At 41.0% G+C, this 16,905-nt stretch overlaps 1 protein-coding gene across 1 annotated transcript; it reads right to left on the reverse strand.

Annotated features, from left to right (window-relative positions):
* Nucleotides 1–15,422: 15,422 nt before the first annotated feature.
* Nucleotides 15,423–16,361, reverse strand: LOC140065915 (olfactory receptor 5A2-like). Its single transcript, XM_072113474.1, has one exon. The coding sequence runs from the start codon at nt 16,359–16,361 to the stop codon at nt 15,423–15,425; it is 939 nt and encodes a 312-aa protein (XP_071969575.1).
* Nucleotides 16,362–16,905: the final 544 nt, after the last annotated feature.

A 16,905-nucleotide genomic window follows, 5' to 3' on the forward strand; every position in this document is an offset into this window, starting at 1 on the left:
TCTTACAAGACACCACTTTGATCATATGTAAAATATTGGCCCATTATTTATCAAAAGTAGCGCAAACTGCACTACATGCAGCAGTCGAGTGTGCAGGGGGTGTCTGATTATACTAAAGTGCCACATGCTCTTCATTAAAGGTGCAATTAATGCTCTTCATTAATGGCAGCAGAGAGCTGCCCTCCACTTCACCTCCTGATGCCAGAGTGGAATTTATGGATTATATCCGTATCCATTTTCTACGAGTTTGAACAGGCGTGCAAACACCGAGGTTGTGCGTTCCTACAGTGGATCTGCACCCCAATCCACTCAATCCACCCTCAGCTCCTGTGGTCTCTCCCTCCCCCCATGTTTCTATGGAATATGATTCTGCAGGCTCAGATGATGACGATGGGCCTCGACAAAAGAAAAGGAAAACGTACGGAAATTTTTGTGGAGGAGATATTATTTTGTTTGCTGTAATCTTGTAGTTGTCTCTTTTTTTCCCCTTTATTATTTTGTTAGTGGCAGCTACTTCAACAGAGTTGTATAGTGTTTTTGTGGGGTTATTGCTTAAAGGGAACCTACCAACACATATATACCTATAAAGTTAGATTGGGTGGTAGGTACATCTATAGGACGTTATGATAGCCCTTTTAAGAGCTAATCCTCATGTCCCCACAATCTTTTGCCAACTTTTATTTGGCAAATATGAAAATTTTCTAAAGCGACTACTGGGGCGTGGAGCAGCCGGGACTGGGGCTACACAGCGTGGGCCATCCAGCCTGGTCCTGCCCCAGTATATAATAAACAAAACTCAATACTCACCTTTCCGTCATCCCCTGCAGGTCCTCTTCTTTCTTCCTGTGCTCTGGCAAAGGCAAGCGGCTGACATCATAGCGTGCATGCGACTAGCGTGCATGGACCTGCTGCTTCCAGAAGAAGAAAGAAGACCTGTTGATGGTTTTTATGGAATATATAATGTTTATTTTGGGGGGATTGGCTGATGATTTAATTTTTATGTATTTATAAACATTTTATAAATGTTTATTTTTTTAATTTATTCCTGTCATTGCTGCCTTGACTAGATCATGCAGAGATCAATTTTGGTGGGTATTTGTTCCCAAGAAAAGTGGTTAGGGGCAACAAAAATGCCCACATGTCTACCCCCTGCAGCTCATGTTTCTAAAAGATATTATGGAAACTGCCACATGTTTTTTGTTCTACCACACTTTTACAACTTAGTTCATGCTAAAGCTTCAATATTTGTAATTTTGATTTCCCTTTACAGCACAACAGAGATGGAAGTTTCAAGTAGCAAGTCTAGCTCCCCATCTTGCCAAGGTACCTGTTCTAGACACTCAGAGCGCCTTGATGAATGTCTTGAGTTCCCCCCCAATGATCCCACAGAGATTTTTAAAGACATTGAGCATTTCCGCCTCTATGGCACAGTTTGTCTCCCCCAGGGTGCTCCAAATCTCCAGGCTGCTCCAAATCCCCAGGCTGCTCCAAATCTGATGGCACATCCCAACCATTCCACATGCTTCAGGGAACCTCTATCGTCACTAGATACTTCCTCTGCACCATGTTATGGCTCACAAGGCTACTGAGGTGGTGGGGATATATACCGGCACAACAGCATGCACGTTATATGCCCCAGCAAGGTGGTAGCTATACAATGGCCATGCAACAACCAAGACAGCAACATCCCCATCTAATGCGCCCACAGCATCTGCTGCCTCCTCTTCCCCAACAGCCTCTGCCCAAGATGCCAAGGCAGCATGCGCCGCAGTTTCCACAGCAACAACCCCACCTACCTAAGACACCATCTTAGAATCAAAGTATGAACACACAGCTGACTTGGAATGAAGGAGCCTCTGACCTAAAAAATAGAGCAAGTCCCACTATTCTCCTAACAATTGTTTTGCAATAGGAATTCAGTCCGAGCTCAACCTCCTCCAGATTTTTTTTTTTTTAATCAAGGATAAAATCAATACATACTCCAAACAGTTTCCTCAAAACAATAGGATATAGTTAAGATCAAATAACTCTATGTTCTTAATCCAGCATTCTCTCCTCCTTCACCTTTGTGTCTTTGTGTCGATGATTAACAATCCAGACACCAATGTTTCATCACACTAGAAGGATTTAGGTGAACATAGTGCAGGTAACTCCAATAAAAAGTGGCGTATTTTATTAAAATTGTACGCAAACATTCATTAAAAGTTTGCATTTAGTATTAAAAGTCCGGACACCATGCCAAGTCTGTCAGCCGACCATGTGTTTCACCTCATCCCAGCACCAAGCCCACCAACCACAGCGTCGGCAGGGACCAAGACCCGGTTGCCCCCCAGCACCCATACTGGCAGGCATTTCCCCCATGGCTCCGGGCCCCGGGCTCCCACCAGCACCGTACCACAGAAGTGGCGGACGCCATGCAATACCGCACTATGTGTACAGGAAAAAAGGCTCACCATGTGTGAACAGGTGTTGAATACTCACTGTTCCATGTGGTATCAGACACTAACTGAGAGGAAGTAGGCGGCCCCTATATGCAGTCTCCTGCTAATTTAAAAACACCTGGGTCGAATGGGGCGGAGTGCTGGTACAAGGAAAAACAAAATAAATGAAGGGATAGAATGTACTAAACCAACATGGGGAGAGAAAAAGAACTGGACCGCACATCCACACATCACACAATGATCTACTGCCGCTAGGCTACATTATATAACGAACTCAAGGTTCTTAGTAACATTTACTAGGTTCTTTAGTTACTTTTACTAGAGAGGCCCTCCAAACTTATCAAATCTACTATTCATAACTTCTGGTTCACAAAAATCATAATTCCTACGTAAAGAATGTGTATGTTGTTTATAGATACCGTTTATTCTACCATGACCTCTTTACTCATGTCTTTATCCCAAAAAACTTTTTATTTCAAAGTCTATGTTCAGACTAGCCGGCTGTAAACAGCCCAGATGGTAGATCCATTGACTTTCCCTTTGATTCAGTTTTCTTTTTAAATCTTCTCCCCTCCAGTTAGCCTTTGTATATGTGGGGTACATTAAGAGGTTAATCTAAAGCCAATGTAATGTCCCGGAAGAAGCTGGAATGAGGCGAAACCCAAGATCAGGCTGACAGACTTGGTGTGGTGTCCAGACTTTTTGTCACAACCCGTCCAGCAACCATGCAACCACAACAAGGCTTGGTGCCTTCTGTCAGACTAGGTAAGTGGTGGCAAAGTCACACTGCAACTTCCATGCGGGCGAAGGCCCTGTCTGCAGCAGATAAGCCGCCCTGACAAGGGCGAACCCAGTATCAGGAACCTAACTAAGGGTCCCTGAGTGACCCTACAAGGTGATAGGAAGACTTGCTTTGTCTGGCAGCTGCTGGATGAAGGAGCGGACAGGTAAGTGGAATAAAGATACAGACCAGTGTTCACACTGGTACACAGAAACCAGCACAAGTCTAAGACAGGAAAGTGGGGTCACACTGAGAGATAAATGACACTAAGGGACAAACAACAAATACAGACAGACAGGCGGAGGCTAACAAACTGGATCAAAACCAAGATGGCAGCAAAGGTAGTATAGCAATTAGAATGGTAAATAGCCAAAGCAGAAGTCAATACACAGAATAGTAAACACCCCAACAGCAAGGGCACTGGAGAACACAGGAGACTGAATAACCAGCACCCAATGAAGGGGCTGGGCAGAATATAAGGCAGTAATGGACACTACCTCCAGCACTCACTGGCTCAGCCGTCCATCACTCATCCATCACTCAAACTGCAGCTGCAGAAAAACAAGTTCAAACACACACCCAGCTTTCCCAAGATCAGAAAGGGAGCTGTCAATCACAGGCAGCTATGGGTGTGGTTTTCAGACACAGAAGCCTGAAACCTGATCGCAATTTGCGAGTTCTGACACTTTTAATACTAAATGAGTGTTTGTGAGGATAATTTTAATAAAATATGCTTCTTTTTATTGGAGTTACCTGCACTATGTTCCCCTAAATAGTTCTAGTGTCACAAAACGTTGGTGTTCAGATTGTTAATCATCGGCACAAAGACACGAGGTGAAGGAGGAGAGAACGTTGGAGTAGGAACATAGAGGTATTTGATACTCTCTATTTCCTATTGTTTAGTACTCTGGAGTAGGAACTGATCTTATTCTTGATAAAAAAAAAAAAAGTTTTTTCTGGAGGAGGTTGAGATTGGATGTAATTCCTATTGCAAAATACCTAAGACAACGCCCAACCAAAAGAATCCCACAATGGAGCAACAGATGATGCACCATCAAGCAAATATTCTATCATCTCCGGAAATTTCTAAAAGCTATGAATGTTTCCTTAGTGTGTCTGTAATTGGTTGGGTTGTGATGACCACATCACTTACAGTTTTGCTGTTTTCAACAGATAAAGTTTTGGTGTTGTGGCATTGTGCATGTTTTATGTCTATTTTTGTTCTTTAGACAAAAGATAACATAAGGATGAGTTCACAGCCACAGTATGGCTATACAGTGGGATACGTCCCCGGGGAACCCACCCTACCCCCTGAACGTGGAGGGAAGGAGTGTATATAGACAGCAGCCAGTGATTGAACAGGGTGTTCCCTCAGTGATGGCACTGTCCTATTATGGACTGTGACATCACTGGGTCCTCCCTCCTCTCCAGCAAAACGCTTTGAATAAATGTAACGCTCACAAGGGTATGTATGCAGAAAAGCTACAATGAATGGTACATTGCCTTTCAAAATACAAAGAAACACACAACAGACAACATGAATTTATTAACTTGCTCCATGTTTAGTCTTATGGGGTCTTGGTTTGAATAAATTATCCTTGTGCAAAAATGCAAGAATGTGACCCAAAAATTACTGAGCACTATCAGCCTGCCATGGAACAAATCCCTCAGGTGACAAAAAATAATTACAAAAATGGGCCCAAGTCTGTAGGCCCGAAGCATGCGGTCTCTCTGTTTGTATAGACAAAGGAGCAGACATTAAAAAAGATAAAGAATCTTCATGAATGTCATTGCTGCCATCATACATGCAACAAAAATTATGGAGAAAGACTTCATCACTGCCACCACATTATCCGGTTTCATCTGGATGGTAGTGTGGAAGATCAGCCATTTGTTGGCCAATTTGCTGAAAGCATACCGCTGGGCATGGGAAAGATGGTAGTTGAATATGCACAATAAGAAAAGACATGCGCCATATAGCAAACTAGAAAATCTTTATAAATGCAATATACAAAAATACATAAATATGTACATCAGACAAAACAAATATAAAAACAATTAAAAAGGAAAAAATCCTTAAAAAGAACCCGTATGAGGATTTGGGCATTAGACAAAGTCCACCATAATCCAATACTATTATCATCGTACGGCACAACACAGCTGAGCTTATTCATCCTTTTGTCTTTTCTTATTTTGCATAGCTTTTTCATGTGTTTAGCACATAACATAATTCAGAATTGTATGTGATGGTCCTCTATAATTACTTTGGTAGTTGAATATGCGTCTCCAAGTGTCAAGGCCACAACAAGAATAAGGACACAACACCTGGTTTGTGGTTTGTGGAGCAAAATGCCTCATCTGCTACTAAAACAAATGGGATAGCAAGACCAGGAGATCCAGCCAGGGGATGAGGCTGAGGGACAGCAAGCTGCCCCGACTGATGAGACTGACTCATTCTGGAAGCCGAAAAGATGCCGGCATCAGCATAACTTCCCTAGGCCCCAATATCTATAAGTACAAACCAGTAGTTACTATCAGCAACAACCAACAAAACTACAGAAAATTCCTGTTAATAGTTGAAGTAACGGGACTTTTAGTGAGGTGGCTTCTTCACACGGATGTGCTCGCCCTCCATGGCACCAATACAGTTTGGAAACTGTGCTTTGGCCCAAAAATCAGAGGCTAATGCAAGCCATTGCACGATGGTTGATGGCCTCATCACCAGGGGATGCAGATGAGTCCAGATAACATCCCACTTATAGTGGATGTGCCCAACAAAAATCAAAATAAAGTGACAGAAAGTAATTTCTTGTGGCAGGCAACCTAAAGAAAAAATGAAAAAAATTTAATAAAACACATATATGTATATAAATAAAATTTTAACACTTAGCACAATGTCACCAACAAGCGCTCTTTAGCTGAACTATTATCCCTGCAGTGTTAAAGGATGTATGTAAAATCTCAAGTAGCTGATCAAAGGTGGAGATTAACAGGTGACAAAAAGCAAAAAAAAGGATCATTATGCTGCCTTAGATCTCCATATAAGGTATGAAATTGCCCTTTCCAGGGGTGCTCTTCAACTATTGGGTGACCCCACGAGTGCGGACATTGACTGTCAGCTTCGGCCAAATGCCACAAAAATGACGCAAAAACCCACAAAAATGTGTAGTCCTTTACATGTGGAGAATACAAGTAGCAACATCCCTGACTGTGCGCTCTTCGAAGTCAGTTGTGGTGTGTGTATTGGATCTAACAACAATAAATGAGGGCACTTCCAATATATCCATTTTCCACCTTAAAGGGGTATTCTCGTCTGGGCATTCACATTCAGTTTCACTAATCCTCCATATATAAACATTTCTTCAATTGGATGTTATTAAAAAAAATGTTCCTGTGGGAAGATAATTTCTCATAAATGTAGTCATTCTGTCCCTTAGAAACGAGATGGCTTCCTCGGATACGACCACGTCACACTCTGGCAGCGGTGGCCAGACTTGCGCTATAGAGTCCTGCGGGACCACCAGGATCAAGTAATCATTACCACAGGACGGCTGTGGGACCTGCAGTAACTCTAGGACTCTTCATATAAAAAACCTTTTTGTTTATTTGTGCAATCTCTCATGCAGAGGTGGCCGTATCCGAGGAAGCAATCTCGTTTCTAAGGGACAAAATTACTACATTTATGAGAAATTATCTTCACACAGGAACATTTTTTTAATAACATCTAATTGAAGAAATGTTTATATATGGCAGATTTATCAAACTGAATGTGAGTGCCCAGACGAGAATACCCCTTTAACATCAAGCAGAAAATGAGTGCCTCAACTTCCCATCCCAAAGTTAAAGATGTTGCGTTGTGTACAGACATTCCATGCTGTCCTTCGCTCCTGTCGGAACAAAAAAACAAAAATGGGTTTCTTCTTTGCATTAGGCTGGAATATAACCCCTTACTGACCAGGCCCTTGTTTGTTTTTTCATATCCATTTTTCACTCCCTACCTTCAAAAATCTATAACTTCTTTATTTTTACACGTAAAGAGCTCTGTGATGGCTTGTTTTCTGCGTTACAAATTGCACTTCAAAGAGATGGTATTTAATATTCCCTGCCGTGTACTGGGAAGCCGGAAAAAAATTACAAATGCAGTGAAAATGGTGGTGGAAAAACCACATTTGCGCCGTTTTCTTGTGGGCTTGAATTTTACTGCTTTCACTGTGCGCCCCAAATAACATGTCTACTTTATTTGTAAAGGTTTTATAATGTTTTCATACATTTACAAAAATAAAAACCCCCTGTACTTAAATGCTAAAAAAAAAATTATTTTGCCATCTTCTGGCACTAATAACATTTTCATACTTTGTTGTACGAAGTTGTCATTTTTTGCGACTTTTGATGACATTTTCAATGCTATCATTTTTAGGACTTTATGACCTTTTTATCACTTCTCATTGTATTTTTATATTTTTCAAAATGGCAAAAAAATGCCATTTACGACTCTGGGCGCAATTTTCCGTTAAAGGTTAAATGCAGTGAAAAACATCTTATTGAAACTGTAAGCCAATAAAAAGAAATATATTTACCAAAAATACTATGGAATTTATTATCATTCCTGTCAGGATTGACACGCATAATAATTATGTGCAGCAAGGCACTAGTAATACAAAGTTAATAGTGGGAGTATTTTGGGTGGCTATCCTTGATAACTTAAAAAAAATTCTTCTGTGACTGATCTTCAATGATCTGGCCCAGTTGATTGTGAGGCTCTACTGGCACCACACCTTGATGGGGGATATGCTTGTTCAAATCCGGGGCCATGTTGATTTGTAGCTTGTTGGCTGTGGCAATGTAATGCAGTTTGGCAATATTAATTTTACAGACAGTTGGTGGGCTGTACAACACTGCTCATCCTGAAAAGTCCAGGCACCTTAAACTGCTTTTGAGCAGGCCAAAAGTGTGTTCAATGGCACGACGGGTCTTATTGCCACAATTAGATCTCCGTTCCTTAATGTTGCTGGGATTCAGGTAGGGAGTCATAAGCGCCGATGTCAGTTTATATCCATTGTGACCTAAATGTAGGGTACAAAATTTAGTCAAAATTAGTCTAAAAGTTAGAAAAGTGAGTTACATAGCATCTATTTATTTTATATCCCCCGCACAACCCCATGTGTTAGGGTTGTCATCAAGGGAGACCTGTATATTGGAGAACAGTAGGTTCTGGAAAGCAGCTCAAAGTTTATTCAAATGAATGTTTGTTTTATACCCATTGGTTACTCATTTTGCGACTTCACAATCATTGGTCTGTTTCATTGTGCTATGAGGTAACTGATGAACAATTAGCAGGTCATAATGACAAATTTGTTTTTTGGCTACAATGAAATAAAAAGTAATAATAAAAGTAATTATAGCCAGGTCATACTGACCTAGGAGAAACAACTTATTGATTATGTCATTAAGTACCAGATTCTCAACTTTGATAACAATCTTTTGTTCCACAGTCTTCAGCATTTGTATGATTATATGACAGATCAAAGTTCTTTCAACCATTCCACATGAATCATATTTTTCACAAACTTAGATAAAACACCCTTATTGTGCTAAGTCATTGCAAGTAACTTAAAATAGTTTTCATATAAGAAGAAAAAATGGAATTTATCCCCATGACATGTTTGCTCGGTATCAGATTAGTCTGGAACCTACTTTCACATCTCAAACCATTTTTTTGTGAATGTGAATGTAAATGAAGTATTATATGCACACCTGTTATGTAATTAAGTGGACACTTCAGCCCCAACTCTGTACATTGGGACAGTGGGTAAGGAAAGTATTCAGACCCCTTTCAATTTACTGCAGCCAATTGGTAAGATCAAAAAAGTTCTTTATTTTGCTCACTAATTTACACTCTGCACCCCATCTTGACAAAAAAACAGAAATGTCGATATGTTTGCTAATTTATTAAAAAGAAAAACTGAAATGTCACATGGTCAAAATTATTAAGCCTCTTTGCTGTGATACTAATAATTAGCATACATCCTGTCTATTTTCTTCTGCACCTCCTTGTGATGGTTCTACTCCTTCATTGGAGTACAGCTATGTTTAATTAAACTGATTAAACTTGATAAGGAAAGGCACACACCTGTTTATATTAGACCTCACAGCTCTTGTCAATGTCAGAGCATATGAGAATCATGAGGTCTAAGGAACTGCCAAACTAGCTAAGATACAGAATTGTGGCAAAGCACAGATCTGACCAAGGTTACAAAAAAGATTCTGCAGCACACAATGTGGCAGATTTACTTACCCGGTCCTGTCGCTATCCAGCGTCACATTCTCTGTGGAGGATTTGGGTCTTCCGGCGATTCACTAAGGTAGTGCGCCCGATGTCCACCAGGTGTCGCTGCTGCGCTGAAGTCCGTCGGAGTTCACTGGATTTCACGGCGGTTTTTCCAAATCTGTCATGTTTTATGACAGCAACGCCCCCTATTTCTGTTGCATGCGTGCCGGCGCCGATGCGCCACAATCTGTTTGTGTGCGCCAAAAACCCAGGGCACTTCAGGGAAAATCCGCAAAAATACGGACTCGGGCACTTAGTAAATGACCCCTAATGTTTCAAAAAGTACAGTGGTCTCCATAATGCTAAAATGGAAGATTAGGATGACCACAACTCTTCCGTGACCCGGCCATCCAGCCAAATTAAACAATCATGAGAGAGGTAAAGAAGAACCCCAAGATGATGTGGCTTGGTGTGAGGATGCCGACAGAAGCCTCTCCTCAGTGCAAGACATATGAAAACCTGCATACAGTTTGCAAAAAACACGTGAAGGACTCCCAGAGCATGAGAAATAAGATTCTCTGGTCTGATGAGACAAAGAATAAGTTTTTGGTTTATAATTCTAATCGGTATGTGTAGAGAAAACCAGGCACTGCTCATCAACTGCCAACTACAATCTCAACAGTGAGACAGCATCATCATGCTATGATGGGTGCTTTTCAGCTGCAGGGACATGACAAGTGGTTAAAATTGAAGGGAAGATGAATTCAGCCAAGTACAGAGATATCCTGGATGAAAACTTCTTCCCGAGTGCTCTGGACCTCAGACTGGGCCAAAGGTTCACTTTCTAACAAGACAATCACCCGGTGCAAACAGCTAAAATAACAAATCAGTGGCTTCAGAACAACTCTGTGACCATTCCTGACTGGCCCAGCCAGAGCCCGGACCTTAACCCAATTGAACATCTCTGGAGAGACTTGAAAATGACTTCTACCAACGTTCACCTTCCGACCAGAGGGAACTAGTGAGAATCTGCAAGACAGAATGGCGGAGGATCTCTAAATCCAGGTGTGAAAAACTTTTTGATCTTACCAATTGGCTGCAATGAAACAAATATTGAAATATTTAAAGGGGTTTGAATACTTTCCGTACCCACTGTATATTGCTTAACCTGTTTCGGAATGCCGTTGACTTTATATGTCACTGCAGTTAGCGCTAGCCGCAGGAACAGGACCTGGTCTCCAGGTGTCAGAGACAGGTGGCGGTTTTCCTCTGTAACTTAGGGGAATTAGACCCCAGGGGTCTTTTATGACCTAATGGGGGAAATATTAAGTAAGAAAACAGATACACAAAAAAATATTAATTAAAATTCATAGAAATCCATTCACATTCATATAATTAAAAAAATCTGCCGCTACAATACAAAAAACTTAGCTATAGGCATCTTGTTTGCCAGAGACTATACATATTGCATATCTAAACAACCAAAAGAAAATATGGAGTTCATTAATAGTGTTCATTTTTAGTTAATTTGAAAATTAAAAAAAAAATATGTACTATAAATTACAAATAAAATACTTTTTTCTACTTTTAACCCCAATTTTTTTAACTTCAATTACATTTTAATTAGCTCTACATGTCCCGAAAAAAAACACTGCAAAAAATGTTAAGGTAGCATGCAAAAAGTTATGTCCCTTAAACTACCTCTTACAAAAATTCGCTAAAATGCCCAGTCATTAGGGCTTTTACTGGCCGTGTTACTAAGGGGTTAACAGTCAAAGCTACAGATCACACACAAAACAATCATTACACCGTGCCTTTCCATTCATTTCGATATAGCACACGTTTAAGGAAAGAGGATTGGGTTGTATGTACTTAATGCATGTGTTAACATGTGTGTTATGTCAAGAGTTTATACACTTACCAAGCAAAAAAGAATTCCTAGAGTATCTACTTTGTCAGTGGCGTAACTAGGAGAGGCAGGGCCCCATAGCAGATTTTTGCATGGGGCCCCCCTTCCCCTTAAAAATATTCACACATACACACATGTTTATACAATCACACACATTTATACACTTAAATACACAACATAACATTCTACACTCACTTTTATATACTCGTCCACACATACATACGTATACACTCATATATACATCTATACACTAATACATACAGTATATACAAACTCACTGTATATACATACAGTATATATACATACATATAGCATACATACATCATATTCTTTTACATACGGTATACACCCAATGTGTATACATATACATGCAGTATATACACACAGCAAACATACAGTATATACAGCGTTTACACGCATACATACAGTATATACAGCGTTTACACGCATACATACAGTATATACAGCGTTTACACGCATACATACAGTATATACAGCGTTTACACGCATACATACAGTATATACAGCGTATACACACACATATATACAGTATATACAGCGTATACACACACATATATACAGTATATACAGCGTATACACACACATATATACAGTATATACAGCGTATACACACACATATATACAGTATATACAGCGTATACACACACATATATACAGTATATACAGCGTATACACACACATATATACAGTATATACAGCATATACACACATATATACAGTATATACAGCATATACACACATATATACAGTATATACAGCATATACACACATATATACAGTATATACAGCATATACACACATATATACAGTATATACAGCATTTACACACATATATACAGTATATACAGCATTTACACACAGCAAATACACACATATAGCATACATTAATTAACTATACATACATATATAGGGACTTACATTTCTTGCAGTGGGGTGGGTCAGTTAGGTCTCATCCTGCGAGCCCAAGAAGTGTGTCGGCCAGGCGGCCGCAGCAGCTACATGGCGGGTGGCCGTGGGAGCAGTGTGGAGGGCAGACGACCGCTGGACCGAGGTGCCAACCGGGCGGCCGTGGGACCGGGGACCGCTGGAGCAGCGTCGAGGGCGGGCAGCTGCGGGAGTAGTGGGACTAGGGACCAAGGTAATGGCCGGACACCCGTGGGAGCAGTGCTCAGAACAGGCGGGCAGCTGCGGGACCAGGATACCGGCCGGGCGGCCTCGGGACCAGTGTGCTGGCCGGGCGGCCTCGGGACCAGTGTGCTGGCCGGGCGGCCTCGGGACCAGGGTACCGGCCGGGCAGCCGTGGGACCAGGGAGTTTGCTTGAAGGCCGTGGAAGTAGCATGCCTGCAGGGCACGCTCCCAAGCAGCGCTGAGTACAGGTGGGCAGTTGCGGGACCAGGATACCGGCCAGGCAGCCGCTGCAACAGAGTGGAGGGCGGGCAGGCAGTTGCGCTACCAGGGTACCTGCCGGGCAGTCACTGTAGCAGAGTGGAGAGCCAGCGGGGCGGGCAGCTGTGGAACCAGTGTTCCGGCCGCGGGCACAACATGCTGGCCAGGGAGCAGCGGGGCGGGACAGAAACACTGGGGCGGGCTTGACAAAGAGGGGGGTATTTGGTATTGACCTTAATGCGCCGTATAGCAGGGCCCGGGCGGCGGTCTGAATGGGTACAGAAATGCAGAGCTGTCAGCAGACATTGTGATTGTGCCGCCGTCCGGGCCCCTGATGCTCACGGGCCCCGTAGCAACCGCTACGGCTGCTACGGCGGTAGTTACGCCACTGTACTTTGTAGTTTTTCATGAAGGGAGCAATTCTCAAAGCTAAATGAGCAATGAATTGACCCGAGATAGTTCTCCACTGCATCTGTAATAATCATTTTGTGGTTTAACGTCTCCTGCACAATAATTGACTGAAACATATTCGTGTTCAGGCAGACGACCTCATTAGAAGCTCAAGGCACCAAAGCCACATGGGCACAATCAAGGATTGGCAACATATCCATGGTCCTATTTCTAAAACATAGTTGAGTCAGTCTTTCTTCAAATTCCAACTCACTACACTTAACAATGTTGTGTTTGTATTGTCTTACCTTAGCCAAAGTTGGTATCAATTTGTTTGCAGGTTCTTAATTTCACTCTTCAATCTCCGCCCTCTCTCTGTCTTTTTTTCTCTCTTTTTCTCAAATGTTTATTTGTCCACTCCTTTATAAAATATTTTGGTGTTTGTTGACCACACACCATCCATTGTTAATATAGCTTTCCAATGAACCAATCTTTTCTTGCATCAGAAAGTGGAACACAGAAAAAGTGGCGATACACAAGCACAGAAGTGCAACAAGACAAGAGCTAAAATCTGCCATTCATCTATTTCTGCTGTTCCCTGCAGCGACCAGAGGTGTAAAAAAATTAAATTTTTTACCTACTTGTGGTTCTATGAGCTACAGAATGGGACCTGCAGCTTGCATTTCTCACAATGGGGGACATTTACTAAGGGTCTGCGGACCACGTTTCCGTCCGGTTTCCCGACTATTTCCAATTTGCGCGGCATTCAACATGGGTATTTCAAATAAAACAGGACATTTTAAAAAGGGCATTTTATACCCTACTTGGGGCACTGGTAGTTTAAACCTTTAAGGACACAGGCCTTCTTTTGCATTTCCATTTTTCACTCCCCTCTTTCAAAAATCAATAACTTTTTAATTTTCTGTGCTCTATGGGGTTTGTTTTCTGCGTAACAAATTGTACTTCCTGGTGTTGGCATCCAAATTCAAACAAGGAAATCCAGCATCCAGGCGAAAAAACATGTTAAAATATTACAAGCATTTCCTTTAATGATTCATTTTTTAAAAATGGTGCAATTTAGATTTTTTTAAAATGAATCATTAAAGGAAATGCTTTGAATAATTTTTGACACTTTTTTTGCCTGAATGTTGGAATTCGGACGGTAGATACTGGATCAGCCCAGATTTCCATGCATCGGCAATCTCAAAGCAATCATTAGAAGCAGGTGAGCCGTGACACATATTTTTCTTTTTGAATATTCCTAGTGATGGTATTAAATAGTCCAGGCAGTGTACTTGAAAGTTGGAAAAAAATTCCAAATGTGGTAAAAATGACGTTAAAACACATTTGCCCTGTTTCTCCGACATTCACTGTGTGCATCTGTTCTTTATTGTTTAGTTCAATACAATCACCTGAATATATAGGTGTATATTAATTTTGCCATATTCTGAGGCCAATAATCTTCTCATACTTCAGTGTACAGAGCTGTGTAAGTTGTCATTTTTTTGCATGAGATGAAGTTTTCATTGCTGATTTTGTGGACTACATGATTGATCTTTTGATCACTTTTTATTAAAATTTGTATGTGTTGCAAAATCATAAAAAAGTGGTGTTTCGGATATTTGGGCTCTATTTACTGCTATGGGGCTAACCAGGAATAACCATTTGTATATATATTTTGCTACATCGGGCAGCACTGATTGTAGGTGTTTGCTGCATAATGCAGCAAACACCCAGGGTTTATGAAGAAGACATATTGGGGGTCATTTACTAAGGGCCCGATTCACATTTTCCCGACTTGTTACCTGAATATTTCCGATTTGCGCCGATTTTCCTATTTGCACGCGACAGAAATCGGGGGGGGGGGGGGGGGTGGCCGAACGAAAACCCGACGGATTCGGAAAAACTGCCGCATTTAAAAAACAAAAAGTGTCGCGGAGCTTGCACTTACCTTCACCGGGAATAGGCCGGTGTACTTGAGTGCATTTCAGCGGACTTCAGCGCAGCAGCGCCACCTGGTGGACGTCGAAGGAACTACCTTAGTGAATCCCGGCCGGACCCGAATCCACCGCAGAGAACACGCCACTGGATCGCGAATGGACCGGGTAAGTAAATCTGCCCCATTGTGTTAAGGGGTTAATGGGGTAAAATATTATGACAGGTTCCCATAAAGAAGGTTTATAATATACAACATGTGCTCCATATACAGGAAAAGATACTTTACATTATGGAGCAATTTTTCTATTACACCTTCTAACTGCAGATATCACATCATTATTCCTTAAACTGTATATAAAGGGATTGATAAATGGTGCAAAAACCGTATACATGAGTGATATAAACTTGTCCTCACCCATACCATAACTGGACTTGGGCCTCAGATACATAACACTGCCAGATCCATAGAACATGGTCACCACTAAGATGTGAGAGGTGCAGGTAGAGAAAGCTTTCTTCCTACCTGATGCTGAATGTTTTTTAATAATTGTCCATATTATAAGGGAATAAGAAATAACCGTTAATATAAAGGAGCCTACAACAACAGACAATGTGAAAAACATTGTTGTAATCTCATGAATGTGGGTGTCAGCACACGCTAGTGCCAGAACAGGAGGAACATCACAGTAAAAATGGTTGATTATATGTGACCTACAGAACGGAAGAGAAAACATCAGTATGGTCTGTACTATGGCAACAATTGCCCCTATGAACCATGAACCACATATGAGTTTCATGCACGTGACTTTATGCATAAGAATATTATACAACAAGGGGTTACATATGGCGTTATAGCGGTCATACCCCATTGCCGCTAGCATGAAGCACTCTGCATCAGCAAACAAGAGGAACATAAACATTTGTGTGGCGCAGCCATAAAAAGATATTGTTTTTTCGTCAGAGAGAAGATCTCGTAACATTTTAGGACTTATAGTTGATATTAAACAAATTTCCAAAAATGAAAAATTAGCTAAAAAAAAGTACATAGGGGTTCGAAGATTTGGGCTGAGTCTGTACAAGAGAATCAGAAACATATGAGCTGCGAGAGACATTTTAAAGATACCGAGAAAGACCACAAATAGGATATACCGGAGCTCTGGAACCTCCGAAAATCCCACAAGCAGAAATCCTGTCATTGTATGGTTGTTTTCAATTATTGTAGACATGTTTAATAAGATATTAACAGTACATGAAATGGGTCGTCTTTTTCTGGATAATCTCTCTTTATTTAAAGTTCCTCAATGATGAGACTTAAGCAGGGGTTCACTTAATGAGAAGCACCTCCACACAGTAAGTGAGGCCTTACATACTGGCTGTTGAATTTAATGGAATTGAAAGCCAGTGATATGCTCGGGGTCAGTGATCCAAATTTTCCCAGGAATAAAACTTAATTGATTGAAGTTGTTACTGCAGTAGTTGTTGACCTATCAATATGTGGATTCATGAGCAGAAGTATAAGGATAAAATGTTTCAAAAGTTAATGCCAATAATTTTAGTATTTGTATGAGACCCAATGTGCACTAAAAATAAGTTTGTGACACAAGCTAAATAACGGTCCTTTTACAACAACTGCATAACCAAAGGTGCAAAACAAATAAAACAATTGTTACATGTGAGATATATCTTTAAAATAATTTCCTGGTATAAGATGTTTTTTATGATACTTTAGTTCACTATTTCTAAACCATTTTTTCTTCCACTGTTATAACC

Source organism: Engystomops pustulosus, chromosome 6 (genome assembly GCF_040894005.1).
Source record: "Engystomops pustulosus chromosome 6, aEngPut4.maternal, whole genome shotgun sequence".
Lineage (NCBI taxonomy): Eukaryota > Metazoa > Chordata > Amphibia > Anura > Leptodactylidae > Engystomops > Engystomops pustulosus.

Excerpts from the sequence above, each read along its gene's own strand:
- LOC140065915 (XM_072113474.1), bottom strand. The coding sequence starts at position 16,361 with ATGTCTACAATAATTGAAAACAACCATACAATGACAGGATTTCTGCTT.